Consider the following 17,671-nt stretch of genomic DNA (forward strand, 5'->3'; position numbering starts at 1 on the left):
AGTAATTTAATGGAAACTTTATCAGCGTTGTTAACAGCGATTCATCGAACAGCAATTCCGTTTCATCGCAAACACCGGCCGATTTCTACGTTTTTAATCCGTACGCCTAAACACGGTATTATTTACGAAATAACCGAGTACGGTATACGAAATGCAAAGAAATACAGGGAAACAGAGTCACGTTTCATAGATACGTTCGCGATATGCAAATGGAAAAAGTCTGAATTTTAAGATCGTTCGTGTATCGGCTCTAAGATCTATCGATCGTGTCGTTTCACTGAAAGTTTGACAAACAGCGTTCGTTCGAAAAATAATCCCATCAGCGACGATATTATGTTGATCCTGCAAGCACGATAGATGGATACAGCGAGCTGGTCACGTTTATTTCATATTCCTCGTCCGTAAGATACCCTTACAAGCCGCTTAAGTTCGCATTCACGCCGACGTTTCAGCTATGGATCGTCGTCCGCTTTCATTCCTCGTCCCGGCTTTTGGCTCTTTTTACCTGCAGAAAAGCCCGCTCTAAGCGAGTCTCCGCTAAAACCGCAGGGAGACAGTTGATATAGAAAATCAAAACTTATACGACAGTTGGCCTCCGATCGTTGAACAGGTTCCTCGTAACGAGGATTCGATGGCGGACAACATCGATAAATGAACCTGAAATCGTTCGATGAAAAACGCTGTACGATTCGTTCGACGTACCAATTCCCTCTCTCTTTCTCTCTTACAGTTTTCTCGAATCAAGGAGTTTTATCACGCGAAAGTAAATGCGACTTCTTTCAATTCGCTCCTCCTTTTGTCGATTTTCAGATAGTTTTTCTTTTTTTATTTATCGCCCTCGTAAAGTTCTCATCTCACTCGTCAAGACGGTTTTTCTCAGATTTATCGTCCACCATGGAATGCAGACGTTCACCTCGTAACGTAATCTGCTTTCTATGACCGTAATCTTGAAATATCGTTACTTCCTGTCTTCTAAATACCCGCTCGTTATCCTTATTTTTTAACACGTCCAGCGTTACTGGTCTCGTGCACAGCGTCGATTCAACTATCTCAGATTGCAAATAATGCTCTCGTTGACTAGGTCGTCGTGCTGTTAAGCTTGCACTTTCAAATAATCCTGAAACAAATACGTAGTTCGCTCCGAGTATCCATTACGTTCTCCGGCAGATCTTTCTTCAACGATCTGGCGATACTCCGCTCGGAGATCGAACAATGTTTATGCCATCTCTGTTAGGTTATCGCGTTTCCTTTGTATCCGCAACGCCTTCATCTCGGTGTTACAATCAACGATGCCGTTTCGCTACCTCATTCTCTAGCGAAATTAACAGGAAACTCGGAACGAACGCGTTCGCGGGCAAACCGCGTCCAATTCGCGCAAACAGAGGAGGATCCTTGGCTGTTTATCTGTCTGATTGCGCGAGCGATCTTTGCACAACGGTAATCATCCGACCAAACACTTTCCATACGTAAATTATGACGGATTTGAGGCTTAGTCTCGAGTTAATCCGTGCAGAAATATACGTTGTAGAATGTATGGTATTGTACAATAAATAAGTAAATATATAGATTCGATCCAGTAGCTATATATTTCTGTTGCGAATTGTCGATTAAAGAGCAACCGGTTAGGTCAAACCGATCGGTCGATATCGCGTACCTCGAATGACTTAACGCTCAAGGTGGAGGAGGTTTAATAGATCGAGTGTTAGGGTAATCTAGCATTGTATTTGCACTTGTTGTATAAAAGCAAAGTGTGATGTTATGAACACGGCGGTGGTGAGATCTTGTTATACGATGTCTGATGATGAACTATCCTAGTACGTTGCCGAATCTCTCCCCCAGCAGTTGAGTCTCGTCCGTTCGTCGTGCCTTCTCGACCGGAGTTTTTCCCTGGCCTTTGAATCCTTGAGTTTACAGCTCGGAGAGGACAGGCAATTGTGAATTCCTCAAAGAAGGCAATGGACCTGTCCGTGCCAAAATTCCAAGCAATTTCCAATGTAATTTTTACGTGTAATCAGTGCAACGTGATGTAAGCATTATATAATTTTATATGCTTCTCTTCTCGTATTATCGTCGAGCTTTTACGATCAGCTCGGATGCGAACATTCGATAAATCGGTTCGACGATTTCATGGCTGCAACGCGTAGACGTTCGTAGACGTTTCCCGCTGAAGAAACTTCGGTAATAATTGCATAAGTGGATTCATTCTTTACAAAAATTGCGGAGAATGTGCAGATAAACAGAGCGGAAGATCGATCGAGTATTGTGTTCGCAGTTCATCGACGCGATCAGATGATGCAGTATGCGGTCTCTTGGCTGTCTGGTATTAGGATGATGTTTTTATATGTCAATGTGATAAAGCACACAGCGTTTTATGTTTGAAATCGCATCGAGAACAGTTCATCTTCTATGAAAAGAACGAGCAGAGTCAAAAGTCGCTTACTAACTCGTATCACGATATTGAATGACCCACCCTTGAAAGTCCATTCTCGCTCCGCCTTTTTTTGTTCTCTCTTACATTACCGACGCGCTATCTGGCCAGTTATTGCCATTCGTTTCTGTGCTCTCGAATACGTGGTCGAAGGAGATGGAAGAAGGGCTCCTTTAAGCGAAGACAAATACTTCGATTCCGAACAGTTACCCTTTTTGATTCCCTTTTAGTTCGGATGTTTCTTCTAGCTGATGTGTGTGTGTGTCTGTGTGTGTAGCTCATATATAGCTGATATATAGAACTCTCTTTCTGGATGGAAGCGACCGTGTGAGATTAGTGTGTTTCGATAAGACGACATTCGATGAGACAGCTTCCCTATAAGGTCGTTTAAGCAGACTAATTTAGCTTTGCTTCCAACGATAGTAATCGAAGAACCTAAGATGATTCGTTAGACTATAGACTAAGGCTGAGGTCGTATTTCGAGAAGAAACAGCTTGATAAATCTAAATCTTGATAAATCTTGATGATAAATCGAAATTTTGCAAACGATCGAAGTACGTTTAATATTGTGACAACCGATATTTTTGAATATTTAACAGAATGATACACATTCAACTCAACTGAACTAAACAGGACAGATTTGGCAACGCGAAATTGATTGTCGAATATTTCAATTCCTCGTTACGATATATTCCCCCCTTTTCCGTGATCTTCAAACGAATCACGTTGTTACAGGCCGTTCCACGAGGTGGAAATCGCAAGGAGAATCGATGGGAAACATATTTTTACATGATTTACGATTTCGGGAATCAAACAAGAGGCATCCCTTGGAAGCTATAAGCGAATCCGCCAAATCTAGTGCGATTTACGGCAGTGGAAATCGAAGATTTATTCACGAACCCTATGCGTGTGTCACGAGGAAGATTCGAAACGTGAGCGTTCGCAATCATTCCCGAAAACCGTGGAAAATTATGACCCGGCCGAAAGTGCCGCTCGTAAATTTTGAACGTGCAATCAGAGGAAGGATAGCATAGAGCAGGATGAAGGGATGCAGCCTGTATACAGAGCGTACGCGTACAGAAACTGAGAATCACGAGCGTGGGTGCTTGGTGTTGATCGATCGATCTTAGCTCGAATCCGTTAGCCTCTTTTTCCAACGACACACGCACTCAAACGCGCGAAGAATGTCGTTTCTTGCGACGAAGGTGATCCGCTGAAGGTAATCTCGAGGTATGACGAATGATTCGTTGGATGCTCGGTTGCCGCGAACTGTTGTATACTTCGAAGTAATCTGGACACTCGCTTATATTTGACAAAATGTACTTTAACGCTAGAACTTCCACTTCAGTCAAATTGACTGGTTTTACAATTTTATTTTAAAATTCCTACTTCATGTTATATTTCTTTCTGATGTAATAACTTTCACAACGATAACTAAAAGAATAGTATAATGAATTTTATTTTGTTGTTTATGTATTCAAACTGAAAATAATTTTGTATTAAGGCTACCTATACCAATACCAGTCCAAATGACCGGTACCTGTCAAAGTGTAAAAGGATCCTGCAATTTATTTATCGAACCCCAATTAACCAGTTTCCTCGTTTTGTACAATTTCCCATGCGTTTTTAAAATGTTTACTGCGTATCATTCAATATGATGATATTAGTTTATTGAGATATGTATAATTTTCGTGCTGGACTAGGTTGAGTGCGTAGTGGAGATGTTTGTATGTGGATATCAGTGTGTGGAGATATGTGTGTGCGCGGCGACTGAGAAACAGACGAAAGTAAACAGTTCGGTCGGTTAACAGTTTACAAAAGGTCGGGTATGGAAGAAAGTGCTGAGACGCGTGCAAGTGTGTATCGATGAATATTCTAGAAATCGTTTATAAAATAAATATGTGTCTACGTTAATAGTAATGCCCAGTGTAAATTTAATGTCTCCATAACAATATTTCGGCCATCAAGATCCACAATTCTCAACATAGTTATCAGGAGAATTCCGGATCGATCGCTGGATCACTAGATGCTAACACTAGAAATACCACACCAGTCAAAATGACTGGCTCTACAATTTTATAAATGTGTCAAGCCTCATTTAGGGATGCCAGATGGATTAATAATACCAAAAACCTACTACATAACATGGAAATCCTTCTATAAGAAAGTAATAAATCAATAAATATAAAAATATTCTATTATTACGTATTTTTTAAAGAGGTTAAGGTCCTCCAGTTAAGGTTTTAAGATTTTCCAGTAATTTTGTTCTTTGTGATCGTTGGGACTGGGCAATTTGATGCAAATTTAAAGACACTGTATGAAATATACAAAGTGGTGGGTGAAACACCATCAGCAGAGTATTTATTGCAATTTTTAATAGATAAAACGAATGTCCGTTTGAGTTCTGTTTCTTTACCTATGCTCGTAGAGATATAAATTTGCATAAAAATGAATACTGATCCTGTAATCCTTTTAATTCTAATGATCAGCCATGATTATGTAACTCGATAAAATTGATTCTTTCTCGTCGATACGCGATAATAGAATGGAGTTTGTAATTTTGAAAGCTTGCAAGCACTACTTTCTAACTTGACAAACTCTTTATCTTGAGCCCAACCGAGAGCGTTCAGACGTCTGACCTTTGCGGAACTCTTCTACTGTGCATCTAATCAAGCGTAGTATCGTTCTACTGTTACTATAAATCGAACAAAGTGTTCGAGTACTTACCAGCGGCGGTATTTTACACGATATCGTCGTCGACACTTATTTAGGCAGAAATCGCAAGCCTCTTTCTTCCGACGTCGATGTAGGAAAATCAAGCGACGTCGTAAGTGCTCGAAAATTACGAAAAATAACGGTTCCACTTGGATCTGCGTTCCATTTTGGAAAATCGTTGCTTGCAAGTTCCACGTCAAGATGTGGAGAGGTGAGAGAACAATTCCAGCTACTTTCGAGTAAGAATTTAAATTACCATAATTTCGAATGTAAATTGTGTCGTTAGATATAAAGGGCGTGCAACGACGTTGGAATTTCCATGTGAAACACGAACTTCCTTATACCGTATCCACCAGGTATAATCTTGGACGTTTGGAAATCGTGGCACGAATCGGAGAAAATTGTGATTATATATATATATATACATAGCGACGCTCGACTCAATGGGAATACAAAGTTACAAGTTAACAAAATTGATCAAGTGTCCTTCCAACATGACCACGCTGGTAATGATAACAGAAAGTACGACGAGTCTCGAGTGACCATATTGTCCAACCACGTCCTGTGAAATTTTCACGTTATTTATACTTCCTAATTGTTAGAATCGGAATTCTCTACGCAATTTTAAGTATTTGCAACGAGTTAAGTATTTTAAGTACAGTAAAAGCCATGAAAAAGAATTTCGTTTGTATCGACTACCGTTGAATTTCTTCTATCGCGTTCTATTATTTCCCATCGAAACCTTAACGATTTTACGAGCGAGCAGTTGAAGAATAAATTACTTAGACAGGTGGAACACAGTTGTTTTGGAGACAACAGATAGTACGTTATTCAGTGGCAAGTAGCATCCAAAATAATCAAATTATAAAAATTGCAAAGTGCAAAAGGAGTAAATTGTAAATAAATATGTAAATGGGAAATTGCACAGTAAGATCGCTCGTGTATCAGCTTTAAGATCCATCGATCGCATCGTTTCATTGAAAGTTTGATGAAGAGCGCTCGTTCAATCATGAACCGAAAAGTAATCCCACCAGCGGTGGTGTTACCGCTGAATCTTCTCTATTATACTCACACAAGAAGTGTGAAAAATGAATAGACATATCGTTAATAATTTTTCAATTTGTATAAATCACACTCCTCTCGAGTGTTTTCACCAGATTAACTTCGAGCGCGTGAAATTAATCATTTCGATCGTTCAACACTCTGCATTCGTAAAACACATCATAAAAGCGTGTCCAAGGTAGATTCTTAAAAGGATAGCAGCGAGACATATGATCCGCTCGTGTCTTTTCATCGTAAAAGCTATACACCCGTTCTTTCCAATTTAAATATTTTTAAATATTAATTTCTTAATATCATAATATTAATATATTCATAATATTAATTTCTTGATATCAAATATTTGTTAAGCGTTCCACGGTAAATTTAATCCTTTTAACCGAATGTGTCAGTCAATAAGCTTCACAAGGAAATTTTTCATGACTCTGTAACGATGATGTCTAGTGGCGAGTCATCGCCAACAGTTGTTACGTGTAATAACAGTTCTCAATTATCTTTATCAATTATTATTTTCTTTATCTTGTTTATTTTCCACCTCTTACCCGCGTTCTTTGTATTTAAAGTACGGCTAACGAGTGTTGCCCGTTAAAAAATATTTACAATGTCTAAAAGCATGTCGACACGAACATGTTCGTCGACCTAACACGTCGCCTAAAGAAGAACAAACCATGTTCTTTAGAAATATGCATCCTCGAGTAGTGCACGCTCGGAAAAAGAAAGAACCTTCACACCTGTCCGAGATGTCTCTCGGAAACACGTCTCCATTGCGAAAACGTTAGAAGGCAACTGTCGAGATACTCGAGTCGAGCTGGCTCGCTGGCGGTAGCTCGCGCCGCATGTAAATTGCACGAATTACCGATGTGGGGAGCGCGTAATGAGTTCCGAGTTCGAGTCGAGTCGAACGAGTTAAAAGACATACACTGCGCGCCAACTCTGCTCGTGAAAGAGTTCGCCATCGAGGACTTTTCACTTTTCGGCCAAGTTTCCACGCCATTGACGTTCCATCGACTAAATGTTCCTGTTCGCGGCACTTTTAATGAGCGTCGACATCGTTAGGACCCGCTTCGAAACTATCCTCGCGTGTGTCACAAAGTTCCACGTATTACACGTAAATACATCGATGTTTGCGAGTTTCAGGATTTCTATGACGTTTCGATAGGCGAGTCCGCCGCGCCATATATTTCGAAACGCGAACGAAAGCTCGATAAAGCGAGCATGAATAACAAAGGAACTCGTGACGAGTTGAATTCTCTTAGGTCGGCCTCGACAGGCAGAAAGGGAAAAAGAAAACGCTTTTTCTTTTGTTCCGGCAACGAGACAGAAACGTATAATTTATACATGGCCATTGGATTAGGATTCGAATGTTTCAATATTCTGCAGCTTCTTTTAGCTTTAGGTCGGTGCATATGAAATACGAATTCGAAGCTGGAATTCGATGAAACAATATCGTCTATTAATCTTTTGTTAACCGATAATAATTGATTAATTTTTCCTTTTTTCTTGATAAGAAAAAATAGAATTGAATGTTAAGAAGATTTATAGTAAAAATATCGGAACGCACGTTCATCGACTGTCACGAATAATTGCAATAACTTGTATGATTTTCTTCTATCAATTTAAATTCGCAGAAACCAACATAAATGCTGCAAAGAACGTTTGCAAGATCGTTTAACGTGAAAATTATTTTCAACGAAACTGCAACTACTGTATCAGCTCAGTTTCAAGAACTATATTAATTCTATAATATTTGAATTCTACAAGTAGCAAGAATAATTAAAGTAATTCGTTTGTGCGTGTAATCGCGTAGAAATTGATTCGATTAAATGTATGATTACGACGATTTGGAAAAATTACGCTCCGATTAGGTCATACTTAAGCGACGTAGAAGCGCGTCGATCTGCTGCACGAACCTAATTCAATGAGCAAGGACAGTACAGAATTTTTGATCGATCCTCATTCGTCCACGGTAATTCATACCGCTCACGTTCCCGGATAATTGCGAATTCCAGAGTTCCGGCAAGTCAAATCTAGCGAAGATGTCACGCTGGGAAATTGGAATTCGTCACGGGCAGCTGCGACGTCGACTTAAAACACGTTCCACCGGTGATTTATCGCGCGAAGAACAACGCGTTCCGCCATGCGGCTCTGAAAACCGACGACTCTTGAAACTCGCCGTGTGAGCGTTTTCCTCTTCCCTACGCGCGCAAAATTTACGCGACCTCGCGGAGTTCTCGCCTTCCTCGTGCGCGCGATTCTTTCTTAAATATTCCAACAGTCGTCTGGCGGTGTTAGGTTGGGCTTAGGTTCGTCAGCTTTCTTTGTCAGCGACGTCTAAAAGTCGAACAGCGATTAAATGGATTACAAGTTTTAGAGCAGCTGGTGTAACACGATAACCGCGTCGTTGAAAACTTGCTCGTCGTTCCTACGCACAGCAGCTGCGAGAAGCGTCGACACGCCGTTGTATTCGTCACAAAGTTTACGGTATAACCGATCAGACTAAAGTATGTTAACCCTTCGCGCTCCTATATCCTATGAGTGTGACATCAGTTTTCATCTCAGCAGCTCCTTTGTCGAGTCCCATCTTTTTTTGTGAAACGTGCGAAAGAAAACCAGAATTGCATGCTGGAAATTGTTTCAAGATATACCATACACTTAAAAATTACAAAATACAACAATAGCGTGAATAAAACTGGTATTTAAGTGAATTCGATGAAACAATATCGTCTATTAATCTTTTGTCAATCGATAATAATCGTTAATTAATTTTCCTTTTCTTCTTAATAAGAAAAAATAGAATTGAATATTAAGAAGATATATAATAAAAATATCGGAACGCACGTTCATCGACTGTCGTGAATAATTGCAATAACTTGCGTGTTTCTTCCTTTATTTATTTAAATTGTCTTATTTTTCGGTTAAAGTAAATTTCAAATAAAACACTTAAAAGCGTTGGGAGCTGCTGGTAACGAAATTGAAATAAAATTCAGAGTGCAAAGGGTTAAATTCCGTATCGCTCGCCAGTATCTTCGTACGACCATAAGAATCTGATACTACGAACACGAAACATCGAATCTGGTGAAGAAACGCTTGATCGACGAATAAGTCTATGCGCGATTACGTTTTGTAGTCATTGCGCGTATTAACGAGGATTATTGTCGGAGATATCAATTTATTATCCGGTAGAAACAAAACGTTTCTTCATCCGTTCATTAAATGTTACACGATTTTTAGATGGGGCTAGCTAGGGTGAGCAGGTTTGTTTGCGTTTTTACGAGGAAAGGCTGGAAGAAAGAAGAGGGGGTGTCCGAGATACGAGGGTGTTTAGCACTTGAGAAGTTAACGGGGTTGCCGGGGAATGAAGGGTACGCAGGGGTGTAACACGCCGCATTTTACGGGCTTCCCGCCCCCATATTGGCCCACTTACTGGCTCGTGCTTTTTTTATTCGTCCGACATCTCTCGATATTTTCTCGTTCCCATCGCGACCCCCTGCTTTTCACTTTGTCAGTCTTATCATTGTTCGTTATCACAACCGTTCAAATCCGTGCCGCTCCCTCCGCCAAGATCGATTTCGTTATTCCAAGTAATATTCGGATACTGATGTCGAACAAGCATACTTATACCGTTCCGTTTCATTTCGTTTCGTTGCGTTTCGTCTGCGTGGAAATCCATTCGATTTGAAACAGACTTTGAAAAATTGTGGCGCGATCCGAATTGCTATTCAAACAACGTCGCAAAGGAGAGCCGGAAAGGGAAAGCGATATAAACGTCTATCGAGATATCATCTGTCGGGAAGAGGAACTCTCTATTCGATGGTACTTGCTTTGCAGGAACTCTGTTCCTCGGCTTTTCACCATGGTTCTCCGCTTTCCGGCGAGAAAACTGGAGAAACGAAAGCCGTTTGTCTGGAACAGAAGAGACGACGAAAATTCTATCTCGCGGGACGAGCACGTCGCCGCGACGAGTTTCGCGTTTCACCGGCGTCGCCGCTTTTCTGGCCGAAAAACTGCGGGGGCAAAGCTTTAGAAAACGTGGCGCCCGGAAATAAAACGAATCCCGGCGTCGCTCGCAGCGTTTCCGTGCTGCGCCCCCTGTCCCCCGCAATCTATTCGAAACCCTGAAATTTCCCGGATATTTTGTAAATCGGGCTTTCGCCCGTGTTCGCCCCTCTCCGCAAACCGTGTTCCATAGGATCAGAATCGTCGAAACGAGCCGCTTCCTTCGGCAATTTTCAACGAATCGTCCGGATGAAACGCCCCGGAACCACCTGGCTCTTGCCAAATGAGAAAGCTTGTCCTTCTTCTTCGATCCAATTTAAGAAATACGCACGCTCCTCGTCGCCTACTTTTACTTTAATTCGGAGACGAAAAGAGAGTCGTACGAGATACGCCACTTATCTTTTACGACTAAATAGAAGGAGGAAACCAATTTATTCCAACTATTGCGTTGATGACTAATTGATTACGGATTTTGTCAATACCATCTATTGGTATAATTTACTCACTCGTAACCGCAACTGTATATTACGTTTCTTGTCTTGCGTAGAAATTTTCCCAGTGAAAATATCGCATCGAGTAGCAGTATGTTTCTACATAATTATAGACTTGCGACGAAACGATAATACGCTATACGTTAGCAATTTCTTCTCGAAGCCTAACCATTCGCGTGACAAGTGCGTCATTTTCGTCGCGAATAGGAAGAGATTCGTTTCTCCGGCGGAGAGGAGGCAAGTGCTTCCGGCAAGATAAGCGACGTTGGACGTAGTTGGAGACGAGTGTAGTTCGCCCGTGAACGCGTGCGCTTCGCGGTTGTTCTTTCGTGACTTTCCTTGCTCGTGTCGAAGAGAAAGAAATTCGTAGAAAAGGAACGATCGAAAGTGCGCATGGAAAGCAGGATTAATGAGCTCGTAAAAAGACGAGATAGCGCGTGAAAGGGACACGACAGCGATTCCACGAAAGCGATCCCTTTTTATCGTTGCCTACTGGCCCCGATTTTTTCCTCATTTTTCTCTCTAATTTCTCCCTCGTTGTCTATTCAAAAAGGACGTTCGTTAAACCAACTGGCAATCGAAAAAATCGATCGACCAAACGCGAAAGAGCTTGAGGAATTCCAGTTTTTCGATGAATTTTATGACTCGATGGAATCTGGCGCATTTTTCTACATACAGGATTATCGATAAGATAAGATAAAATAATATGTACACGCTACTGAACCAGGATAAGTAGAAGAGAAAATATTAACATTCGTAAAAGAGTCCTGTTTTCTTTCGACAAATACAAAAGTCACATTTTCGTAGAAAATTGCGATAGTTAACGTACACGATATATTTTCTCGCGTAGAACGACATGACGCTAATTAATAAAATTAAATAACCTCCCTTCGATTATTAGGTTGTCCGAAAAGTTTCTTTCGTTTTATAAGGAAATAATAGACGCACAATATTTTTTGTTTCATATTAATTTATTGAATTAATAATAGAATAATAATAGAAATAGAACGAAATGGATCATACTTAATTCGATAAAACGATATGAAACAAATTGTTGTTCATCTATTATCATCTTATGAAACGAAAGAAACTTTTCGGACAATCTAATATCACTACAAAATGGATCGTAATTCAATAAAATAATGTTATTTCCATATAAAACGTAAGACACTTTTGGGACAACCTGATGGATCGTTTAAAAATTGTTCGTAATTGAATCTGACAGGTTACAAGGAAGATTGCTCGGCCTGAAGCAGATATCCTACTATTTCAAAATCCCTATCTTAACCTACAGTTTCGAAAGCAGTTGCTCGAAATAAATTTAGAAATGTTTGATAAAGAGCTTAGGAAGAAGTTTCCTAGAACAGGAATTAAAAGAACCGAGGATACGCTCAAGTAGAACGAGACCATCATAGATCAGACTCGCCGCACAAGGAGTGTACGCGACGTACGACCGCGTTCACAGCCAACAAACATGTTTCATCGATAAAAACGACGGATCCGATGTAGCTTTCGACTGTTAGCGCGTTATCGAACCACAGTTTTCTGGTAAATTTCTCCTCGTCCCGTGTTTTTCATTCCAGACTGCATTCTTTATCGACTCTTCCTATTCTTAGATTCTTCGCGCACCACTATGGGACTCGCCTTCACACTTCCACGTTCTTTGTGTCATTCACCGGCGGTCCGTCGATTTCATTTTACATACACGACAGATCGCGAGAATTGACGTTACTCGCTTTGCAATCGATCAACGAGGATACCGCTCTATTACGGCGGAATGCGTTAGGAACTGTGGCTAAGTAAAACATAGCTGTGACACGGCTTGGAAAGAGTTGACTTGTCAACGCTTTCGATTCAATACTCGGAAGTTTTAAAGAAACTTGAGAATGACCATGAATTAGCAAGCGTTCATGAACAACGCCCAAGGGAAGTAGCAGCCATTGACTAGCAAATTAACCAGAAGCAACCCGCTGAGTCTGGTTGACATTTCGAATTTAAAAAACAAATAAGCTTCTCAGCTCGCGCAGCGTTTAAACGACATCCAGCGAAAAGTTGATCCGCGGGAAGGAATGGAATTCTGGCGACCCTTAGCCCTTTCACTTTCGTTACAATTTCTTCGAGAGAAGCAACTTCTACCCTGAACTGTTGCCGACAGAAGCTAAACCGAATGACAGATTTCTAGCGATCAGAAGGCAATTCGAAGATGTAAGAATTTATTGCTGCGAGTACGTGTGAACGATCATAAATTTGTATTTTCTTTTCTAGAACGTTTCGAACAGCGGCTTGATTTTTATCGATTGCGAGTTGCTTTTCGTCAGTTTGCTCAACTGGCTGGAAAGCAGAGCCTCTTTCTTCCAACGTTCGTGGAATATTTTCCAGGAGAACTCCCCTTCGAATATGAAGTTTGCGTGATGAATCTCGAAAATGGTTCGCGTGCATGTTTGCGAAGGAGTGACTCTCCATGCTCTAATTATTCACTGGACGATTGATAATCGTCGAACCAAATACGATAACGACTGATCGTTGATTTACACGCGACGAAACAGCCGCTCCTTCGAATTATGCATCGTTGCCCCGCGTTTACCTCAACCCATCCAGCAGCTACCATTTAATTTATTCGATCGAGCCAGTCAACCAGCTTTAAATTCCATTAATCGCAACCCACAACGGGACGCATAATGTTCGAGCCGGCGTTCTCCGATGACGTTTCTCGATTGTACCAACTCGCTGTAGCTTCCGATCATCGATCCCCTTTGGAACGCGAATTGTACATATTTCTTTGCGACTTTGTTTCCTCCACAGTTACTTCACAGTTCGTTGAAAAAGTAACGCTATCGAAGAAACGATACGAGCGAAAACACACAGTTACATCACATACATTAGTATCGTTGTGACTGCGTCTCTGCAAGTTTCGATACGTTCGCGTTATCAAAATGATGTAACGTCGTAATAAAATCTGCGCGAAACTAAAGTTTCCCTTTTCGGACGCCGAAAATACGTAATCCATGGCATTTGTTCCGCGAGCGAGACGTCAGCGTGCAACTTTCTCTTGCTGTCTCTTCAAAAGGTATACCACACGCTTGGCAGCTGTGAAACGGCTGAATTTTTCTAACTCCGCTGTGTACGGTGCTTTATGTCCTGGCTACATCGCTAGATGACCCCTCTTAGATCTTTAATATCTCAATATCGTTCTCTAAGCGTGGTCCCTGGGTCGTTAAGAGCTCGTGTCGTGACACGTTACGAAAGGAGAAACGATTCGCTCGTGCCACGTCGAACCTCGACATCTTGTACGCCGTCTTATTGCCTACGTAGCAATAATAAGCGCTACTCGTAACAGATAAGCATCAGGTCCTCCGATTTTTAGACGGCTGGTCGTAAAGAGTCGCGTAATTACAAGGGTGCCTCGATCAGATATTTAATACGATCAGAGAGCCACTGTGCAGTGAAATGCACGGTGTTGGACGGTGACCGTTGAAAATTCGATTAAGGTCAAGAATAAATTTCCACGCTTCCCTGTCGATCCCCGCGCCTCGTCGCTTCGAAACGCCATTCAACGAATAAAAACGCGGCTTGATAACTGATGATTGGCGAACGCCCCCAGCGAATTACCTAATGCAAAGCTCTTTACGGAGCTACTCGGTGAGAAACCAATTAAGGTCGTCGATAAATCTGCCTCGCGTCCATGGATTTCGTTGCGTTCGAAATCCACCCCTAACTTTCAGCCACGTCCTATCCCCCGGTTAGGCGTGTGCGACACGCTTCGAGTTTCAGCTCTATCTTACTTAATCAATTATCTATAAATACAGCTGTGACTCTGGAATTTTTTACGTCACAGGCGCGCTCTAATTTCCCAGAAAGATGCCAAACGTACGATGTAAATAATAAATTTCGCACAGACAACAGAAATTCTCTCATATTTTCCTCACTAATGAACTAATAAACTCGACTACTAGCGATAAAAGAATATGATTGCAAAACCGACTCGAAGGATGCGGTAGAGTCAGCTCGCCAGTCGTTTGCACGTCCGCGTTTCAACCAATTTCTCGTTACATACGGGTCCTAGTTCTTGTAATCTAATCATTTAATCGGACCGTAATACGCTCGAGTATCTAAATATAGGTTAACTAATCAACCTGAGGCAAACTGTTGTCGGTATTTAACTACTGGCGCGATCGTAAACCTTGAAATTTTATGGAGACGCTTATGTGCAGCACTTACTCGGTCTGATTGTCCTCGAAGGTGAGCGAGCCCTCCGTGTGCATGTATTGCTTGGTAGGCTTGGCCGTTCCTTCGATGGTGCGATAGGGGATGGTCACACGTCCCCTGGCACCGCTGTATCTCACCACTCGCAAAGCAAACTGACCAACGCTTTCCACCAGCTCGATGTCTCTTTCGGGGAAGCCGAACACGCCGCTGTGATCGTCGTCGAGGATCATCACGGTCGCCAAGCTAGGTGACACCAGCATGGCAGGCTGCGACGCGTTGCTCAACCTGTAACATCATCGTCATCGCTGTTAGCGTCTTAATATTGTACTTAGTATAATCTCGACTAATTTCCACGGATACTAAAGTGCACTTGAAATGAAACGCATCTAACTTCGTCGTTTGATCTTTTGGTATAAAGATCAAATCGGTGAAACTAACGATTAATAGGGATTGATATCAACATGGATAAAAGATAGGTTGAAAGTGGGTGAAAGTTAATCCTGCGAAGTTAAACTACGTTAAATGTATCCATCCGATGTTGGGATGTTGGAAGGATGAGGTTTTTGTTTCTACAATAGCCGTGTTCGTGTTAAGTTCCTCGAGACTCCAGAAAGGAATGTGCAATTGCAGCGATGTTAATTTTAGCAGAATATTTGATCTCACTTACTGCGCCGAGGAATAAACACGTTCTTCCATCGTAACTTTGGAAATGCGATGAAAACGTCAAACTCGTGATCAAATTGTACCAAGTGTCCAAATAGTTATAGATGGTACGCGATAATAGCGTGATAAAATATTCCCATCGTATTTACTAAATCATTGAACGCCGGACTGGATTTCAGAACTGTCTCGGACCGATTGTTCCGCCATAGGCATTCGTCATCGCGATGCATCGCGTCGTAACGCTGCGAGGCGTAGCTCGCAATGGAACATTTCCGCCGATCAAACCGGCCCATCTAAGCTAATTGCTTTTCTTCCGAGAGCGAACTTCGGATGGAGTCGGTCAGATAAGCGAGACTCGAAATAACTTGGAACCCGGCTGCACGAGTTCCGCTGGAGCTTAATGTACCGCGTTTCTTCGCTTCATCGGCAACAGGGGAGGAATTCTAGCGCTCGTGCAGCCTCGTTTCCCCTCCTTTCCCCGTGGCTTGTGGCATGAACATGTAATCGAGAACTAGTCCTGAACTGATATCTGAACGTATGAATTCGCCATAGACTCGAAATTCACTGTCCGTAATTACTATCTCTCTTTCTCTCTCTCTCACTCTCTTTCTCTGTCCCCGATCCGGGCTTTCGTTCTAACGATCGCCGCTGCGAAATAAAAGAAACACCGTGCAACGTTTCGCTCGTTATCGAGGCCTATCCATCTTGTTCAACGGCAACACGAACGCCGAGGAAATAAATTTTCCCCCTGTGACCACTGTGTTTCTCGCGAGAAAGCTCGAGCGTGTCGCTAGATCGACGAAGATTATCGCAAAGTTAAGAAAATCGTTAGGACCCGTAGGATTCCTTGAAAATCGTCGTGTTTGCGCTCGTTTGCGCCGGTCTGACCTACGCCGATTTCGACCCTCGATGTTATCGGGTTTGCTTGATAGCGACGCTAAACGCGCGGTAGATGTTGAACTTTGTTGGCGCACGACGGAAGTAAGAAGTTCTAAAGCCTTCTAAGAAAGAGAAATACAAAACGAGAGATGGATCGAGTGTTTCGAGCGACCGTTCCAGGATATATTTTCCTTAAACTGTGACGGAATTGCGGACTGTCGTGAAGCAAATACAGGGGCACTTACAGACAACCCTATTAAGGTTCGTTAAAGCCATAAACGATTATTATTCGTTATGAAACTTATAGAGAGATAGATAAAGACTATAGACTATAGGATAGAGACTGTATAAGGCTGCATAAACGGGAGTGTAGCGATTCTAATTCCGCGAACTAATGACTGACCTACCAGCAATTCCGCTAAAGCGATTCTCCAAAGATCGGTTAGAAAACTTAGAAAAGATCGTTTCACTTGCATTTCTCAACTCTCGACGCGAGGCGAGCGTCGACGGAATTGAGGGAATCTTCGAAGCGTACTTTAGCCGGGAACAGTCCCCATCCAGTTGACAATCTCGAACGCGATTACCTCGGAATACGAGCAAGAACGCTCTTCATAGCGTTATCATCTAAGCGTTTGACTATCGAAGATAGAACGAGTGTCGAATGCATGAGAAGAACGGAGCTGGACAGCGGGACGTTCGAGCGATCCACTCATGAGTTTTAATCAGGACGTTGCTACCAACATGATCATCAAATAAAAATAGCAGAAGTTACATTTTACGTTCTACATCGATGAACGATGAGTTACATTTTACATTTTCTGTCATACGCAATTTTGTTATAAATGCAATTTTAAAATTTGTTATAAATGCAAATTTAAAATGCAATTTTAAATTTCAAAATTTCTCTTCTATTTGATTTTCAGGCTAAACACGTATCTCTCTGTACCCATTTCGTAATAGTAGAAAAATCTTTCGTTGCATTAAGAAATATTAAAAACCTGACGATATCGTGTCTTGATAGCTATATCTTCGGCTTCTACAAACCTGGTGAATTATATTTTTAGATAACATAGGTTTTTTCGCTTTTACCTATTTTATTTTAGAATATTTCTTTTTACTCATAAAGTAACCTGCTGCTAGTACGCGTCATCGTAGACACCTACACGGTCATTCGAATCTAGAACATCGTGGTTTCCGCTAGATGTTCGATCCGTAACTATTGCACGACTAGTCG

The 17,671-nt window shown here is 41.6% G+C and overlaps 1 protein-coding gene across 3 annotated transcripts in view; it reads right to left on the reverse strand.

Moving 5' to 3' along the window:
* The window catches only part of LOC100650276 (sodium/calcium exchanger 3), a 116,333-nt gene that overhangs the window by 91,575 nt on the left and 7,087 nt on the right, over positions 1–17,671 (reverse strand). For all 3 annotated transcript variants that reach the window (XM_048405881.1, XM_048405882.1, XM_048405883.1), the window contains exon 2: positions 14,908–15,180. In XM_048405881.1, the coding sequence (XP_048261838.1) occupies positions 14,908–15,180 (273 nt within the window). The remainder of the gene's footprint in view (positions 1–14,907; positions 15,181–17,671) is intronic.

This window comes from Bombus terrestris, chromosome 5, assembly GCF_910591885.1.
Source record: "Bombus terrestris chromosome 5, iyBomTerr1.2, whole genome shotgun sequence".
NCBI lineage: Eukaryota > Metazoa > Arthropoda > Insecta > Hymenoptera > Apidae > Bombus > Bombus terrestris.